The 20,478-nt window shown below is 44.2% G+C and overlaps 1 protein-coding gene across 1 annotated transcript in view; it reads right to left on the minus strand.

The window, feature by feature from the left end:
* The window catches only part of lrrk1 (leucine-rich repeat kinase 1), a 141,446-nt gene that overhangs the window by 90,478 nt on the left and 30,490 nt on the right, over positions 1 to 20,478 (minus strand). The window contains exons 5-18 of the mRNA XM_079496474.1: positions 19,436 to 19,615; positions 18,299 to 18,456; positions 17,781 to 18,007; positions 16,929 to 17,056; positions 16,063 to 16,226; positions 15,218 to 15,355; positions 12,893 to 13,005; positions 11,510 to 11,580; positions 11,030 to 11,159; positions 7,699 to 7,811; positions 6,130 to 6,377; positions 4,962 to 5,129; positions 1,523 to 1,695; positions 680 to 803 (exon numbers count right to left, since the gene is read on the minus strand). Of these exons, the coding sequence (XP_079352600.1) occupies positions 680 to 803; positions 1,523 to 1,695; positions 4,962 to 5,129; positions 6,130 to 6,377; positions 7,699 to 7,811; positions 11,030 to 11,159; positions 11,510 to 11,580; positions 12,893 to 13,005; positions 15,218 to 15,355; positions 16,063 to 16,226; positions 16,929 to 17,056; positions 17,781 to 18,007; positions 18,299 to 18,456; positions 19,436 to 19,615 (2,135 nt within the window). The remainder of the gene's footprint in view (positions 1 to 679; positions 804 to 1,522; positions 1,696 to 4,961; positions 5,130 to 6,129; positions 6,378 to 7,698; positions 7,812 to 11,029; positions 11,160 to 11,509; positions 11,581 to 12,892; positions 13,006 to 15,217; positions 15,356 to 16,062; positions 16,227 to 16,928; positions 17,057 to 17,780; positions 18,008 to 18,298; positions 18,457 to 19,435; positions 19,616 to 20,478) is intronic.

Here is a 20,478-nt window from a genome sequence, read left to right on the forward strand (position 1 = left end):
GAGTAAAATATAAATGCTTCCGTCATACAGTCTGGAGCAACGGAAGCTCTGATCATGAGTAAAATATAAATGCTTCCGTCATACAGTCTGGAGCAACGGAAGCTTTGATCATGAGTAAAATATAAATGCTTCCGTCATACAGTCTGGAGCAACGGAAGCTCTGATAATGAGTAAAATATAAATGCTTCCGTCATACAGTCTGGAGCAACGGAAGCTCTGATCATGAGTAAAATACAAATGCTTCCGTCATACAGTCTGGAGCAACGGAAGTTCTATCATGAGTAAAATATAAATGCTTCCGTCATACAGTCTGGAGCAACGGAAGTTCTATCATGAGTAAAATATAAATGCTTCCGTCATACAGTCTGGAGCAACGGAATCATGAGTAATTTAAAGCGTAAGTGGAGCCTCCTCCCCACTTCCGCTTCGAAAACCTTATAGCTTGCTGCTTAGCAGAAATAGAAATAAAAAGTACTAAAGATATTTTAACATATATTTTCGTGAACGGAAAGCTTCCTTACTCGGATTTCGGGAGGTGTATTTCCAGACTCTATATAGCATTCAGGAGGTGTAGTTCCAGACTCTATATAGCATGCAGGAGGTGTAGTTCCAGTGTGTGTGTGTGTGTGTGTGTGTGTGTGTGTGTGTGTGTGTGTGTGTGTGTGTGTGTAGGACTCACCAGCCGTCCCACCAGTCTGTTTCCGCTGGTGGAGGTGATGCTGTTGTCCTTCATGTTGAGAGAGACCTGATAGATCAGCTTCTTCAGACCCTCCACGCCTTCTAGAGTCTTACATGACACCTCACTGCGTACGCACGCAGACACACACAGACAAACAGACACGCATGCACGCACAGACAAACAGACACGCATGCACGCACGCACAGACAAACAGACACGCATGCACGCACGCACAGACAAACAGACACGCATGCACGCACACACAAACAGACACGGCATGCATGCACGCACGCACACAGAAACAGACACGCACGCACAGACAAACAGACACGCACACAATCAGTTCATATACACCGATTTTGCTTTGCTTTCTTGTTCATGGCATTTTATCCCTGCTGGCATTTTGTTTTAAATTTAGCAGGCTATTAAACTTCTCACAATTGCTCCAAAGTGACTGGAGAAGGAACTCAGCTTTGAGTTGAAAATGTCAGTGCGTGCCAGTGTGTGTGCGTGTGCATGTGTGTGAGTGTGTGTACTGATTGCAGGTGACATTGGGGTGTGTGTGTGTGTGTGTGTGTGTGTGTGTGTGTGTGTGTGTGTACTGACTGCAGGTGCTTCCAGGTGACATTGGGTTACCCGGTGTGTGTGTGTGTGTGAGTGTGAGTGTGAGAGTGTGTGTGTGTGTGTGTGTGTGTACTGACTGCAGGTGCTTCCAGGTGACATCGGGGTACCCGGTATGTGTGTGCGTGTGTACTGACTGCAGGTGCTTCCAGGTGACATCAGGGTACCCGGTATGTGTGTGTGTGTGCGTGCGTGCGTGCGTGCGTGTGTGTGTGTACTGACTGCAGGTGCTTCCAGGTGACGTCGGGGTAGCCGGTGGCCCGCGCTCCGGAGGGCGAGCGACAGAGTGCCAGGATGAAGGCTCTCAGCGTGGCGATCCTCTCCGTACGGAACTTGGTGTCGATGAGGTCCAGGTGCGTTCCCACCACCACCACCGCGGAGCTGGGAGCACGGGCCTTCATTTGAGATGAACAACAATTATTGTTGGCATAATCCGTCGATCGTTTCCACGTTGGGGAAAATAATGTCCGTACGTTATCAAACATGTTTGAAAAATAGTGGAAATGGCAAATCTACAAGCCTACAACACGTCACCTCGTGACACGCTATTTTGTAAATGTTTGTGGAAAGAAAAAATCACACCCGTGTGAAGTGAGTGGTGCAACTCCGTGTGGGGGTTCCCGGGGGGGGGGGGGGATGCGCCCAGGGGGCCGGGCCGGTTCCGGTGTGCCGCCCCGCGTCCGAAACGGTTGAGAAATGACAGAGTTACCGTGTGGCGGTCCCTCTACTGTACCCTCTACTACAGTGCCAGTACAGTACAGTAGAGTCTACTGTACTGTACTGGCACTGTACTGGCACACCCGAAAGCATCATTGCGAACGCAGTGATTGTGAACGCAGTGAGCATTTACTATGAGACCCAGCAGATCATGTCTGTCTGTCTGTGTGTGTGTGTGTGTGTGTCGCGCTGTAACACCACCCGCCCGCCACCAGAGGGCACATGCACGCATACACGCACGCACGTACATCGCACGCACGTGCATTGCACGCACGCACGCAAAAAAAACCCTAAAAATCGCGTCTTACTTGTATATACAGTTAATACATGCGTGTGTGTTTGTGTGTGCGTTAGGTTGCGCACAGGTGGTGAAAAACAACCATGCTGTTTTCGTGCTCATACCCAGACACCCACCCACCCACCCACACACACACACATAGCTCCGTAAGGGAGTGGTTGCACCACTCAAAAATGTTAAAAGTGATTAAATGTGCCAGTGATTTCTTCGTATATTTAAATTATTTGTCATATCTGTCCTGATGTGCAGTTTGTGATTACGAAGCGAGGGACAATCCAGTAGAATTAAAGGCATATTGATAGTGCATTTTTAGGTGATAAGGTGACCACCAAAAACTACAACATGACGTCACTGAGCCGCGGTGGTAAGAGACTCACCGCATACCCAAACACATCTCACTGTTTTTACTAAAACTACAACATGACGTCACTGAGCCGCGGTGGTAAGAGACTCACCGCATACCCAAACACATCTCACTGTTTTTACTAAAACTACAACATGACGTCACTGAGCCGCGGTGGTAAGAGACTCACCGCTCACCTGAACACATCTCTCTGTTTTTACTAACCACCATTTCGGTGGTCACCTTATCACCTAGAACTGTAGTATGAATAGGCCGTAAGACAAGTAATTGTATGCTTGGTTTTATGTTTGGTTATGATATTTAGTCAACTAAATACAATATGAATAAAACTAAATTGTATTCAAAAGATGCAGACGAAGCAGAACATTCACTTAAACATCCGGGACAGTCCTGGTCTCTATACTGCCTCCCCCTGGCCATACTCAAGTAAATACTCAAGTATTCAAAAGCATTTTTTGGAACTATATCCAGTGCACAGTACAGTAGAGAGTAGTAGAGAGTAGAGTCTGGATGTTCCTGGGGACCCCCACACGGAGTTGCACCACTCAGTTCACACAGGTGTGATTTTTTTCTAAGTGACTCAGAGATGTGTCACTGTTAGCCAATAAGGTGGTCACGTTTGCATTTCTAGTGGGAGGGGTTCTGATTCTTACCCAATAAGGTGGTCACGTTTGCATTTCTAGTGGGAGGGGTTCTGATTCTTACCCAATAAGGTGGTCACGTTTGTATTTCCAGTGGGAGGGGATCTGATTTATAAGAAATGTTCTGGTTTTGCAAAGACCGCAGGAACCAACCGCTCTCTGTCTGTCTGGAGTGAAACAGTGATGACGATGATGTTGAAATGACTCCCAAGTCTTTATTTCCCTACATTTGCGTCATCGTCGCCTCGTTTACTAACTCACTGCAGGTGTCAGTGTGCCGATCAATAGATGGATTGTGGCAGTTTAGAACTCTTATTTTTGGTCATGGCTTTCGTCCAATTTACAATTTAGGCATTTCGCAGACACTTAATCCAGAGCGATTTACAGCAAGCAAGAACAACACATGGTAATGCATCAAATACATAGAAATCATACATACCGGTAAGCTAAGAACCTAACATCCGTCTAACAGTAGAATATCTGTAACATCCGTCTAACAGTAGAATATCTGTACAATGACACTATGCGTGTACACTATACAGTGCTATGTCTACATGAGTGCTGCAGGCTAAAATGGAGTCTGAAGAGGTGGGTTTTCAGACCACCGCGGAAGATTGGGAGTGAGTCTGCAGTTCTGATTGTAATGGGAAGTGCATTCCACAGTTTTGGAGCCAGAAGGGAGAAGAGTTTGGGACGTGTGGAGCGTTTGTAGTGAAGGTACTTCCAGCTTCCCTGCGTTGGCTGATCTGAGCACGTGGGAGGGTTTGTAGGGTTCAATCAGACTTGCAAGATATGGGGTATAGACTCATCACTCACCAGTGTTGTTTTTGGCAGCAAATTTTGATTTTAGTTTTAGTCATAGTCTTTTGAATAATTTTAATTTAGTTTTAGTCACATTTTAGTCACCTAGAATGTTATAGTGTTAGTTGACTTAAATCTACAGTTGATTTAGTCGACTAAAATGTATTTTGGCGGGCCTTGATGCCGTCGTAATGACTGATTTTACACAGATTTTTTGACTGATTTTACACTTTTACACTGATTTACGCCTTCCTAACCTTTTAGTCTAGTTTTTATTTGTTGACGAAATTGTCAGTATATTTAGTCTTCTTAGTTTTAGTCATCATGGCTTAGTTCTCATTTAGTTTCCATGTAGATTTCGTCAGTGAAAAAGGGAAGTTGACGAACATTTTTCGTAGTCGACAAAATCAACACCACTAACCTCTATGTTGAGCAGCCAGGCCTGCAGGCTGGCCACTGACTCCTCCCCCATGGCCAGGTTCCAGACCGCTCCAGACCACCAGACTAACCACTATGTTGAGCAGCCATGGCCAGGTTCCAGATCCCACTAACCTCTATGTTGAGCAGCCAGGCCTGCAGGCTGGCCACTGACTCCTCCCCCATGGCCAGGTTCCAGACCACCAGACTAACCACTATGTTGAGCAGCCATGGCCAGGTTCCAGATCACACTAACCTCTATGTTGAGCAGCCAGGCCTGCAGGCTGGCCACTGACTCCTCCCCCATGGCCAGGTTCCAGACCACCAGACTAACCACTATGTTGAGCAGCCATGGCCAGGTTCCAGATCACCAGACTAACCACTATGTTGAGCAGCCATGGCCAGGTTCCAGGTCACACTAACCTCTATGTTGAGCAGCCAGGCCTGCAGGCTGGCCACTGACTCCTCCCCCATGGCCAGGTTCCAGATCACCACGTACAGAGCCTTGTCGGTGAAGAAGCACTGGTTGACGGTGGACATGTTGGCCGGCCCGCCGATGTCCCAGACGTTGAACGACACCGCAGAGTCCTTCTGTTGTCACACGACACAGAGGTCACATCAGAACAGTCCTTGTGTTGTCACACGACACATTAAGAAAATAAGAAAGAACACACAATTATACAACAGGTCGTTTCGAGGAAGAAATCTGATTGGTTGAAACAGCCTTCTAGCCGTGGTTCAAACGAGCACCACTCCACACCTAATCAAAACAAAGATTTCAGCTGCTCTGTTCTCCCAGAGCGCAGCAAACTCGGTGGCTAGGCTAGCTAGTTTCTTGTCATTAAAAAAATATGTTTTTTCAGCGATTTTCTTAGTTGTAAGGGTAACTGTTGTATAATTGCAATATTACACTCGGGGTGGTTTAACGTCATTAATGCACTTCTGCGTTGCTTTCGGCATGCAAGCAGGCGTGCGCATTAATGACGTTAAACCACCTCCTCTCGTGTAATATTGCTTAATTATGTCCTGTTATCCCTAAACTTATTTGCCATTTTCTACTATTTTAAGACATTTAACACATTTGTGACTCATTTCGATACAGAGACAGTCATTGGGGCAAGACTAACTGTCCAGGAGGAGAAACACTTTTTTTTAAATAAATTAGTTAATAGCACTCTACTAGCAATAGTGTGTGTGTGTGTGTGTGTGTGTGTGTGTGTGTGTGTGTGTGTGTGTGTGTGTGTGTGTGTGTCTGTAAGTAAGTAAGTAAGTAAGTAAGTAAGCCTTGCTGAGCCATGAGGCCCATATAGGGCAGGAGCCTATCTCCTGTTTCTGTAGCGTGAGGCAGCTTGATGTACAAGTACACCCCCTGGACATGACGCTAGTATGTCGCAGGGACTTACCCCCAACAATCCAACCCTTGATGCTACCCTTGAGTGTCAAGCAGGGAGGCACTGGGTCCCATTTTTCAGAGTCTTTGGTATGACCCGGCCGTGGATTGAATCCCGACCTCCCAGTCCCAGGGCGGACACTCTAACCACAAGGCCGCTGAGCTGTGTGTGTGTATCAGTGTGTTTTCCCCCTCACTCACGCTGCTGCTCTTGGCCCCACCTCCGCTGCCCTTGGCCCCGCCCCCGGTGGGCGTGTCCAGCTCCCAGACTGACGTGGAGATGCTGCGTTCCGGAGGGCTGAATAAGTGGGCGGTCCTTCCGGTCTGCAACGCCTCCAGGAGGGCAGACTTCCCCTGCCGCGGTGGACCAATCAGCAGCAGCTTCATCAGCTTGCAGGGCTCCGCCTTTCGGAGGTGAGCTCGCAGGAACGCCATGACGGACATTGGACCTGAGCGGACGGACAGACGGACGGCCAGTTGACCATGTGTGAAGATTGGATTTTTAAAATACCACAGCATTATTAGTTTTTAAACAGTGGACCTTTACAGGAAAAACATTGCTGGACAAAATGTCTACTAAACACGACAATTAAAGGGACACTACACCCCTTTTGCAACCAGATCTTATTTGAATGATACCCACTTTCCAGGGGTTTTATGTGGGTAATATGTGATTTTAGATATTTCAGTATGTCAAAGTGTCCATGACTCCATGGACTCCATGATGTCATGGACACTGGACTCACTTCCTTCCTGGACTACAATTCCCATAATGCTTTGGTCCACTGCTCCTCCTTGTGGATAGGGGGAGGGGCTGACTTACTGAGAGAACATGTAGTCCAGGAAGTAAGTGAGGTCAGTGTTCATGACATCATGGAGCCCATGGACACTTTGCAAAACTGAAATGTGTTTCTTGTCTCCCAAACATCATTAAAATAAGAACTGGTTGCAAAAGGGGGTGAAGTGGCCTTTTAACCCATTTTAGACGGGAACCCCTTTTAGTGTTTTAAACATGTTATAATTTAGCTATTGAAAAATAGCAGATCTACAAGCTCATAGCGCGCCACCGAGTGGCGCGCTATGAACTTGTAAGTCTGCTATTTTTGAAAAATCGTTAAAATGTGCCTCAAATCTTTCCGAAAATTGTCATGATTTAGAAAACTTTTCTTTTTTATTTCGACGTCAGGCCTGAATGGGTTAAGATGATAACTGCTTTTGAAAGTCTGAAAATTATGCCTGCCTAATAAGCCTTAATACGTATAATACGTATTAAGGCTTATTAGGCAGGCATTATTTTTGGCCTCTATAACTAACATGTAAAATGAAAAACACCTTCAATATTTTATTCACTTCAGAAATAGTTTTACTCAAGCGGGGCAAAGCCCATCGCAAGTTGATGATGTCATTTGTTCATGTGTGATCCAGCCCTATGGTATGCATGGAATGCATGTGCATATAAAAACCAAGATAATACTTCCTACTTAATATGAGCATCAAACCAATATTTGAAATGTTTCATTTGCATTATGCATTCCATAAAATCCATAGAGCTGGACCACACATGGACAAATTACATCATTAACATGCAACGGGCATTGTCCCCCTTGAGCAAAATATGAACTGTTTCTAAAATAAATAAAATATTGAAGGTGTTTTTAAATATAAATTTTAGTTATAGAGGGCAATCATACTGTATTAAGGCATATAAATCTTATTAGCCAAGGATCATTTTAAGCAAGGAGAAGACCTCAGTGTCAGGTTGTTCTCTACCTTCTTTCCTGACTTCCAGAGGGACGTTCATGATGTTCAGGTCTTCGATGTCCAGCTGCCACAGGTTGGAGAGATGACCCAACTCCACCGGGAGCTCTCTGATACCTGGATTACTGTTCGAGAGAGAAACCTGGATTACTGTTGGAGAGATACCTGGATTACTGTTGGAGAGATACCTGGATTACTGTTGGAGAGATACCTGGATTACTGTTGGAGAGATACCTGGATTACTGTTAAATGGTGCATTTTATATATAGCGCCTTTATCCAAGGCGCTTTACATAGATTGTGCATTACATTCACCCATTCACACACACATTCATACACCGATTGCGGCGGAAGCCATGCAAGGTACCAACCAGCACATCGGGAGCAATTTGGGGTTCAGTGTCTTGCCCAAGGACACTTCGACATGTAGACAGGAGGAGCCGGGATTCGAACCGCCAACCCATGGATCATTGGACGACCTGCTCTACCTCTTGAGCCACAGTCGCCCCCAGTCACTGTTGGAGAGATACCTGGATTACTGAGGAGAAACCTGGATTACTGTTGGGAGAGATACCTGGATTACTGTTGGAGAGATACCTGGATTACTGTTGGAGAGATACCTGGATTACTGTTGGAGAGATACCTGGATTACTGTTGGAGAGATACCTGGATTACTGTTGGAGAGATGAAACCTGGATTACTGTTGGAGAGATACCTGGATTACTGTTGGAGAGATACCTGGATTACTGTTGGAGAGATGAAACCTGGATTACTGTTCTCATAACAGATACATTCCTGGTATTCCTAACCTTAACCTCAGTAAAACTATGCCAAAACCTAAGCCAATCCTAACCTTAACCTCAGTAAACTATGTCTAAACGGTTAAACCTAAGTATACATTGAAATTCTATTTAATTTAGAAGCCCCTTGAGATGCATCATCTCGTTTTAGAGGGGGTCCCCATACTGTAGTTTAGAGACCAGGATTACTGTATGATTACTGCAGGGGAAAATACATGTTGAGTGTGTTTTTGAGTGGTGTAAACCACTCCTACAACTGGCTTTGTTAGTTTACGTGTCTGTTCGTACCAAAAAATGAGCATGGTTGCTATGGTCACCCAGTTCACCCGGGTGTGATTTCAGCTTTGTTAGTTTACGTGTCTGTTCGTACCAAAAAATGAGCATGGTTGCTATGGTCACCCAGTTCACACGGGTGTGATTTCAGACCACAGCTGATCAGGCTATATAATACCTTACACCACTCAGTTCACACGGGTGTGATTTTTTACATGAGGATAGCGTGGTCAGACAAATGAAAAAAGAGAGATATAAATTTCATAAAATGATAAAAGATAAATCTGTTTTTTTTATTAAATTCAGCACACAGTAGCTATAGGAGGTTGCACAGGGAAGAAATGTAGTAGCTTTGGTCGGCTTACCCCAAAGGAGGAGAGAAACCAAACAAAACCAAACAAATCAAAGGGGAACTTGTTGATGCTCTGATATAAATCCTTTTTTTTGGCATCCATGTTCCGGAACAATTCAATCTCTGTGAGAAGCCGTTTGAGAGATTCTCACCCATTCGCTACACTCATTTTGATACAGCAGCTGTGGTCGTAGCATGGAGGGCTCGACTGAGGACGATCTACAGAGAGCTACACTCATATGATACACAGCAGCTGTGGTTGGAAAAAGTACGGGGCGGCAGTGGCTCAGGGGTAGAGTGACCGGATGACAACCGCAAGGTTCCCAGTTCGAACCCGGGCTCCCCCAGAGTTAGTGTCGAAGTGTCCTTGAGCAAGATGCTGAACCCCTAATTGCTCCCGATGTGCAGGTTGGTGCCTTGCATGGTTTCCTCTACCATCGGTGTGTGAATGTGTGTGAATGTAATGCACCTTGGATAAAAACGCTATATATAAAAGCACCATTTTACTCACCATTATAAATACTGCAATGTACAACTACTGTGTTGCAAGTAAAAGTGCGGTATTCAAAATGCACTTGAGTAAAAGTGCAAAAGCATTGTTATCAAAAAGTACAAAAAGTAGGCTAAACATACTCATTGTGCAAAATGTCCCATTTCAATGTTTAAACATCTTTTGAAAATAGCATATTTTCAAATGGCTGAAATGTATATAGGACTGGGGGTCTGGGTAATAATAATCAAAATCTACAAAGTAACTAGTAACTAAAGTTTTCAAATAAATGTAGTGGAGTAAAAGTACAATATCTGCCTCTGAGATGTAGTGGAGTAGAAGTATTTGAAAATACCCAAGTACAAATACCTCATCATAGTAAAATGTCATAAAAAGGGTCATCACCATGCTGGCTTGTGGTGGACATTTTTGCCAAAATTCCAATTTGTGCCACGGACAGACACAATGAGCAGACGACTAGGAAAAGTGCCCCTCGGGGCACAGGTCACCACCAGGGCAGGTCAGGTTGTGGCCTCCTGGTGGCGCTATAATAGGCCAATGTGAAAAGGGTGCCATTTCTTCTTATGCCTTTGATGGCAATTGGATGATTTGAGGCATTTTGTTCCAAAAAGTTGCTTTGCAAAAATCCACCTGTTGGTGGCGCTACAACAGGCCAATGTGAAAAGGGTGAGATATATTCCTCAGCCTAGTAGGAAAGTATGTGAAAGATTTCACGTAAATTGCACGCTGCGTTCATGATTTGAGGCTTTTTGTTCAAAACGGGCCAATCCTGCAAACTTTGTAAGCCAATGTTAGCCAAGTACCATGGAATATGAAATATCGGACAGATCCGACTTGAGCAGATGACTATAAAGATACTGTGTAACGATTTGCGGGATTTTTGGACAGATTCTGGAGGAGTAATAACAAAAAATGTGTTATACAAAAGTCGGCCTCCTGGTGGCGCTAGAACAGGCCGTTCTGGGAAGTTTGGGGCAGAGGTTCATCGTTGGCATCCAGGGAGTGTGTGTGCAAAGTTTGGCATGGCTTGGGCCAACAGTGCCGGAGATTAGCTGGTAACGGACGGACGGACGGACAGATGGACGGACGGACGGACGGACGGACGGACGGAGGGACGCACACACACACACACACACACACACACACACACACACACACACACACACACACGGACGCCGGACGGACACACAGACAGACAGAGTGCAAAACATACTCTCTCCCCATGCCTTCGGCCTGGTGGAGACAATAATAATATCACCATAAACTCATAAAGAGCTGGCCCTGAATGACCACAGCAGGTCTGTAACTCTGAGAGTGTTCAACATGGAACCAAATTACACTTTCAGAGTTGAGGGTGGTCCTTGCAAATAAAACATTTGTGCGTGTCCTTGTGCGTGTGTGTGCGTACTTGGACAGATAGAGCTCAGACAGCGTGGTCAGACCACACACGGACTGAGGGACACAGTCCAGATGGTTGTCGTTCAGGAAGAGAACCTCCAGAGAGTCACGCAGGATGATCGGAAACTCCACCGCACTCACTGCCAAGAGAGAGACAATGACAATGACACACACACACACACACACACACACACACACACACACACACACACACACACACACACACACACACACACACACACACACACACACACACACACACACACACACACACACACACACACACACACACACACACACACACACACACACACACACACACACACACACACACACACACACACGTTTATCCCATCGGGACTGGAGACCAGATTCTACATAATGTCTTCTAAATCATTTCATCAGTTTTCTGAAAAACCTTGTTTGTTTCTATATCAGTGGTTCTCAAACTATTTTATGTCAAGGACCCCCCAAACATTATATACAGTACCTGGGTCAGGGTCCCTCCGGTTCCACGTGGTCAGAAAGGCCAGCCTCCTGGTTTTGGGTCCCTCCTCAGTTCTATAAAGTCACAAATTAAAACCTTAGTCAGCTGATATAAACAGTTGTGATTGCATATAAAAGGTCTTTAATTTAGGAGTTGAGAGTCCAATGTTCTTTTATTCAAGCTTTTTATCAGGGATACTGCAAAAACATGGCATCCTTAAAGATGGTGCAGTACTTAGTTTAGACCAGTCATTGGTCCGACTCGACAACCTACCTCAAACCCTATCGTTGTTTCCGCATGTCGGTCCTATGGTGTGTCGGATAAGCGTGCGCACCCCTTAAAGATTGTATAGCAATAGATGTTGACCGAATGAGTCTCCGAATTATATTATGCTGCTGCTGTCTAAGCTAAAGATATCACTGTACGTTACACTGCTATATGTGGAATAGCTGATGTTTTTGTGGTATAGACTAGTATAGAAATCAATCCTCTGGGTCGCGGAATCGTCTCATATAAGAATTGTGGTCCAAAAATTAAACAAACTGTCTCTACGCGATATTGTCGGGGAGGTGGCTCTGTATCGTTTTTTTTACGATAGTCAGTCACTCATATTTGATGCTCGTTTCTGGTGAACATTTTAACTAATTCGGCAGCAGTAACACGAGCGCTTTATCGGCCGTCACCGTCATTTTTGGAACACAGCTCTTATTTGATGCAACATAAAAAAAGTCTGGGAATTCAGAATGGGACCAAAAAACACACGATCTAGGTAGGATGTGTAAATTACGTCAGACTTCAGTAATGGAACCCCGAGTCTACACAAATACAGTTGGTTGATTGATTGATTGATTGATAATGCATTTTTGCAACCGTACAGTAAAACTAAATCAAGACTACAAGGAATCAAACCCAGGACATTCTAGCTGTGAGGCGCCGCTGTGCCCCAGTAAAAAAATAAAAAATACACCTTTGAAAATCCAAAAATCTGACTAAAACTATATGGAATTTTATTCAAAAGATTATAACTAAAACTAAATCAAACTTTGCTGTCAAAATCAACACTTCTCTGATGGTGTGTTGGGGGTATAATGTCATCCACCTACCTGCCTAGAAGAGAGGGGGGTGTGTTGGGGGTATAATGTCACCCACCTACCTGCCTAGAAGAGAGGGTGGTGTGTTGGGGGTATAATGTCATCCACCTACCTGCCTAGAAGAGAGGGGGGTGTGTTGGGGGTATAATGTCATCCACCTACCTGCCTAGAAGAGAGGGTGGTGTGTTGGGGGTATAATGTCATACACCTACCTGCCTAGAAGAGAGGGTGTGTTGGGGGTATAATGTCATCCACCTACCTGCCTAGAAGAGAAGAGGTATATGGACCTACAAACCTGCCTAGCTGGTTCCTGGACAGGTCCAGCATTCGGAGCAGAGAACACTTCCACTTGTTGGGCGCTGGGAGAGCTGAGATCTGATTCCCAGACAGTCTCAACGATACCACAGACTGGAGAGACACAATGAAGACACAGTATAAGAGACACAATGCAGACACAGTCTCAGAGACACAATGAAGACACAGTATAAGAGACACAATGCAGACACAGTCTCAGAGACACAATGCAGACACAGTCTCAGAGACACAATGCAGACACAGTCTCAGAGACACAATGCAGACACAGTCTCAGAGACACAATGCAGACACAGTCTCAGAGACACAATGCAGACACAGTCTCAGAGACACAATGAAGACACAGTCTCAGAGACACAATGCAGACACAGTCTCAGAGACACAATGCAGACACAGTCTCAGAGACACAATGAAGACACAGTCTCAGAGACACAATGCAGACACAGTCTCAGAGACACAATGAAGACACAGTCTCAGAGACACAATGCAGACACAGTCTCAGAGACACAATGAAGACACAGTCTCAGAGACACAATGAAGACACAGTCTCAGAGACACAATGCAGACACAGTCTCAGAGATACAATGCAGACACAGTCTCAGAGACACAATGCAGACACAGTCTCAGAGACACAATGCAGACACAGTCTCAGAGACACCACAGACTGGAAGGAAGGTAGAGGTGGAGAAATATTATATATAATATATAATGTATTCTTACTATCATTCAGTTCAAGTTTCTCATGTGTTTATTAAAAAAATCACACCCGTGTGAAGTGAGGGGCGCTAATATATTACACTGTAACTCATGTTGATTAGGTGATGTAATGGTGATATAAAACAAACGGTGCCAACGAAACATTAAAAATAAAGAGACAATATGACGTAATGAGGCACATTATGACCTTAAACCTGTATATAGGAGGGGCTAGCAACCCTCAAAAATGAATAAAAACACAACAGAGCGGAATACTTCTTGTTTGCAGATCAAACAATAATACAGTACTTGGGAATTTCCAACTTTTACTTCTAATCCACTACATCTCAGATACAAATATTGTACTTTTACTCCACTACAATTATTTGACAACTTTACTTACTAGTTGCTTTCTAGATTTTAATTACCGGGATGATTACAAAACATAATTAAACCACCGCCGTAATCTGAAAACCCACCCCTTCAGACTCCAATTTAGCTCGTAGCACTTATAGAGAGATGACTTCCACACACCCGGTAGGTAATTTGGAGCAGGTGCGATGATGACGAGGCATATACAATGTGGAAAGGAGAGACACCCGCACACTGCCACTTGCTGGGTTCAGAGCATTTATTGAAGCAACGTTTCGGTCTTGCGACCTTCCTCAGGCCGTAGCACTTGCCCTAGCCTCGACGACCTTACAGGCGTACGCAAAGAGCAACGTATCTAACTTAGATAGCATTTTATGTAGACATACAGTAGCACTATAGTGAATATGCATAGTTTCATTATATAGATATTCCACTGTTAGGTTCTTAGCTTACGTATGTTTCATGATGACTATTTGTTTTCCTTTTGTTTTATGTATATGATGTATTACCATGTTTTTGGTTCTTTCTTAATGTAATTGTATGTACAATTATCTATTTGAAGAATCAGAATCAAAATCAGAATCATGATTTACAAGCTTGGGGACTAAATTATTATTATAATTATAATTATTATTATTATATCATGAATTAACTGATTTTATTATATCATTATTATAGTCCCTTTCCTGGTGGAGGAAAAGCATGAGTAAAATGTCACACTGTTGCAACAGCACCATCTTGTGGTGTTTTAAAGAATCACACAATGTATTTCTGTAGAAAGATGTGTCTAATGTCACCACCACCGTCCACCGAACATTATGAATTCACATTAAGTGGCATTTAAACCAAATCAGAATGAATTCACATTAAACTGTATTTAAACCAGATCAGAATGAATTCACATTAAGCTGTATTTAAACCAGATCAGAATGAATTATGAATTCACATTAAGCTGTATTTAAACCAGATCAGAATGAATTATGAATTCACATTAAGCTGCATTTAAACCAGATCAGAATTAATTCACATTAAGCTGCATTTAAACCAGATCAGAATGAATTCACATTAAGCTGTATTTAAACCAGATCAGAATGAATTCACATTAAGCTGTATTTAAACCAGATCAGAATGAATTCACATTAAGCTGTATTTAAACCAGTAAGAGTATATTTGACATTTAAGAACTGTTACGGCCTCCTCAATGCACATGCACACTGCTCAGTAAGTCAATAGAACATACCTCCAGCTCAAATATATACGAGGGCAGCTCCTTAATGAGGTTGTCTGAGAAGTCCACCTCGTTCAGGTGAGTCCTCCAGAAGATAGACATGGTGTTAGGAAGACTCTCTATGACGTTGGAAGAGGCTCTGCACTGTTTCTGTGGGGAGAGAGGGAGAGAGAGAGAGAGAGAGAGAGAGAGAGAGAGAGAGAGAGAGAGAGAGAGAGAGAGAGAGAGAGAGAGAGAGAGAGAGAGAGAGAGAGAGAGAGAGATAGAGATAGAGATAGAGATAGAGATAGAGATAGAGATAGAGATAGAGATAGAGATAGAGAGATAGAGAGAGAGCGAGAGAGAGAGAGGTGGTAAAACAACAGATACAGGCCTATGGGTCTGGGAAGGTGGTAGATAGGGCTGTGAATCTTTGGGTGTCCCACGATTCGATTCGATTCCGATTCTTGGGGTCACGATTCGATTCAACTCGATTCTCAATCCAAAAACGATCTTTTTTTTTTTATTCAAAAGCACTTTTTTTCCAGATTCAAAACAAATTTCTATTCAAAATGATTCTCGATTCAATACATAGGATTTCATCACAATCTACTCCAGTCTTGAACTGAAGTGACTACAGTAACTTGAAAATGACTGAAGACATGATGTTTACTGTGATTAGGGTAAGCTTACATTTCATATCACAGACACCATGTAGTGAAAACTCCTGTAACTGTAACCAGAAAAATAAATCTAAAAAAACAAAAATTAAAAAGAAAAAATTATGAATCGATTTTGAATCGTTCATAACGGAATCACGATTTTAATTCGAATCGATTTTTTTTACACCCCTAGTGGTAGAAACAACAGATACCTACCAGGGGGCAGGCCCATGGGTCTGGGAACGCGGAGAGCTTGTTGCGGCAGACATTGAGGATGCGCAGGGATTTGAAGCAGTGAGTGACGGCCGTCGGCAGGCTGGTCAGACAGTTGTCGGAGACGTCCAGCTCCTCCAGCTTACGGAGACCGATCCAGTTGGTGGCTGATGATGGAACAAAGCAAAGCTTAAGAGTAAATTGAATACAAAGTCCTTCCAAATCTCTTTGCATGCAATACACTGTACATCCCCCCCAAAATACACAAGCTCTACTGCTTTAATCCATTTTGGCCTGACCTCAAAATAAAAATAAAATCTTCTAAATCCTCCAGTTTTCTGAAATAAATATTTTCACGATTTTTCTAAAATACAGACCTACAAGCTTGTAGTGTATGAGCTTGTAGATCTGCTATTTTCCAATAGCTAAACTATAACATAATGTTTAAAACACCAAAAAGGGTTCCCGTCCAGAATGGGTTAAACTCTACATGTAATAATGCCGTTTAGATGAAGAAATGAATGAATATGCCAATATGGTCCTTCATTTAAAGGGAGGTTAGGTAAGCGATATTTTTAAGTGTTGAAAGGATCTATATTGTGATAGGAATCATTGCTACAGTATAGTGTTTGTTCAGTAACAGGAGTATCTCCATCTCTCCGGCTCTGTAGAGTCACAAAAAATACATTATTGAAATTGTCACAAAATCCAAACAATGTACTTTGTGTTTACTGAAGAGCTGGAGAGATGGGGACTGGGAGAACCCTGTTACTGAACTTGTTTTCTTCTTTTGCTTTCAGGGAGTGATTTATATTGACACTACAGTGCGTACTAGTGCGTAGTATAGTGTAATAATGCTGAGAACATACCTTCAGGGATGTGGAACAGGGAGGCGAGCTGGTTCTTGGAAGCTATGAGTCTCTGGATGTGGGTGAGATGAAGCAGTCCCGTGGGCAACGAGGTCAGCTGGTTCTGAGAGAGAATCAACTGACGTAAACTGAAAGAGAAAAGAAGAGAACATGCCACTTCAAGCGGAATGAAACTTTGACCATACTACCTACCATTACCTATCTTTTTTGCATTTTTCAATAATGTTCCACCACTGGGATTTCTTAGGACTTTTGATATGTTGTTACGAACATATTTATGAAACAAAAAAACAGTTGAGAGCATTTCTGTTTTGCAATTTGTTCTGGGACATTTCTCAAAACGCCTGCACTATTAGGAGGTGTTTACCTGTTACAGAGAACCTCCAGGGAGATAAGTCATTTTACCCTTGGTTGCGTGTTGAAAATAGCTGGTCTACAAGCTCACAACGCGTCAAAGTGTGACGTGTTGTGAGCTTGTAGATTCCAGGTGAGTAAAATGTGACTAAAACGAAATGAAAACTATTCAAGAGACCATGACTAAAACTAAAATCAAAATTTGCTGCCAAGAACAACACTGGTTGGAGAGGTCTAGAGGTGTGTGCGGGGGCTTCAGGGAGGTGTTTCGGAGGTCTAGAGGTGTGTGTGCGGGGGCTTCAGGGAGGTGTTTCGGAGGTCTAGAGGTGTGTGTGCGGGGGTTTCAGGGAGGTGTTTAGGAGGTCTAGAGGTGTGTGTGCGGGGGCATCAGGGAGGTGTTTAGGAGGTCTAGAGGTGTGTGTGCGGGGGCTTCAGGGAGGTGTTTAGTAGGTCTAGAGGTGTGTGTGGGGGCTTCAGGGAGGTGTTTCGGAGGTCTACCTGCTACAGAGCACCTCCAGGGAGCTGGGCGCAGCAGGCAGATCTTTCAGCAGGTTGTCGGAGAGGTCCAGGCTCTGCAATCGGAGCAGTCCCCAGGGCACCACGGAGGGCAGCGCTGCCAGCCTGTTGGACGACAGGTCCAGACGGGTGACGCGACTGGACACGTCCATGAACCAGTCCAGCTCCAACCAGGGCAGCTTCAGACCGCTCCAACACACGCTGACGGCCTGCGTGTGAATGAATGAATGGATGGATGAATGGATGGATGGATGGATGGATGGATGGATGGATGAGCCTTTATTGTCGTTTCTTGTCGTAAAGACCCATCCCTTATATATGGGATTATAAGACAACCAAAAACATAAATAAACAATATCACATTCACTTCCCATACAGAAACTACACAAAAAAAAATTTGGTTAAAACAAAACGCACTCTGAAGTGCACTCTGTCGAGCTACGCCTTGCACAAATCTCGACATGAAAAGGGTTGAAAACCACTGCTATAGATAGACGCACCTGGTCCTCCTCTGCGTCCTCGTCCTCCTCCTCAGAGGAAGAGGAGTCCTGGATCTTCTGTCTGAGGAGATGTTTGCTGAAGACAGGATGGTCCATGAGAGTGTAGGAGGAGAACCCTGCTCCGTTGTGGAGGAGGAACCACGCTATCTCCTCATTACCTACGCTCTCACACACACACACACACACGATGGTCCATGAGAGTGTAGGAGGAAAATTCTGCTCCGTTGTGGAGGAACCCTGCTATCGCCTCATTACCTGACCCCACACACACACACACACACACACACACACACACACACACACACACACACACACACACACACACACACACACACACACACACACACACACACACACACACACACACACACACACACACACACACACACACACACACACACACACACACACACACACACACACACACACACACACACACCAGAGCTACTACATACAGTAAACTGCATTCACACTCTCCTCTCTCTGCCCACTCGCATTCACCTCCATGTCACTCTTGTTATGTCCATTGAGATATACTGTATTAGGCAACAGAGGCAGACATGCAACAACAGGCATCATCTGTTATTTTCGTTTCAAGTATAGCACAAATGTAAATGGACCGGAAGTAGAAAGAAATGCATTGGACCCAGGCAACAGCCCAGCTTTAACACCTAGAACGCCCGGGGGTATTTAGGACCATTAAATCAGAGCGCCCAGCGATTTCCCGCAATGGAGCACATTAACCGACGCACCAGGCACTATCCCGGATGTAGCTGAAGTAGTATGATGTAGCCAAAACTGGGCGACGAGCGTTACTAATTGATAGGACGGAGAACTCCGTTCTTGCCGCTCGGGGTGTTAATAATCTTAAATCCCAATATTTTAGATTGTTTTGTAGTAATCGTACATAAACATTACAGAGACTTTAGTTGTTACTGTACAATACTTTAAAACAGTTGTCATGTTGCACACATGCCTGAAATTGCTCTTATTTGCGCCGCCCCGGTTTAAAAACAATGTATTTCAAACTCCAGCTTGTCCCTCTCCAGGCTGCATGAACAGTGCTCGGTTTCTGCCCCCTCAATATCGTAACTCTTCTATTAGATGGCTCTGAGGCAACCAATCATGTGTCCTCACCAGCTCGTGCGGCGGCGTAGAGCGGCAGGCCTGTGATGACGGCGAACTCGTCACTGCGGACGGCACAGTCCTCCGCGTCTGCCTTGTAGCTCTGGACCAGCAGCCTGACCACCTCCATGTGACCCTGCTGGCACGCCGTGGACAGCATCCAGTTGAGAAGGTCACCTCTGAGACAGCGACCTATAGAGAGAGAGAAAATACAGCATGTACCCTCTACTGTACTGTCACTGTACTGTACTGGCACACCCGAAATCATCATATATACAGTTAATATGTGTGTGTGTTTGTGTGTGTGTTAGGTTGCGCACAAATGGTGAAAATCAACCATGCTGTTTTCGTGCTCAGACCCACCCAGCCAGCCAGCCACCCACCCACCCAACCACACAAATAACTCCGTAAGGGAGTGGTTGCACCACTCAAAAATACAGCATACAGGTCAACATGTCACCTCTGAGACAGCGACCTAAAGAGACAGGACCATAAAAATTACAACATCCAGGTCAGCTCCAAGACAATGGGGACCCCCCAAAATAATCATATTTGAACTGGGGACCCCCCAAAATAATCATATTTGAACTGGGGACCCCCCAAAATAGTCATATTTGAACAGGGGACAGTTCAAGGCATGTAGGAGTTGAGGCGTTACATTTTCAGTTCCACAGATAAATATTGAAAATATCGGATCTCTCCTCACGTTGCGAGGCGTCATGGGCTTGTAGATCTGCTACTTTCACAAATTTGCCTCTTTCTTATATTATTTGACTAGTTTTTATAGTATAGTTTTTTGATGACTTTTGATGCAGTAATGGTCTTATTTTCTTTTGGCATTAAAAATGTCTTAAAAGTCATTAAATTGTCACTTCACTGTCATATGGGGACCCCCAGGTGTAGACAGACGCAGGATAGAAATGAATAAATGCCTGTACATCTCCATAAACACAAGCCAAGGCACATTGATTTACTGTATACAGTACAGCACATTTCCCACAAATAAATAAATAAAATGTGCTCGAAGACATTAATCTCAGCCTTTATTTTTCCGA

The sequence above is a fragment of the Electrona antarctica genome, assembly GCF_951216825.1.
Source record: "Electrona antarctica genome assembly, chromosome: 3".
Taxonomy (NCBI): domain Eukaryota; kingdom Metazoa; phylum Chordata; class Actinopteri; order Myctophiformes; family Myctophidae; genus Electrona; species Electrona antarctica.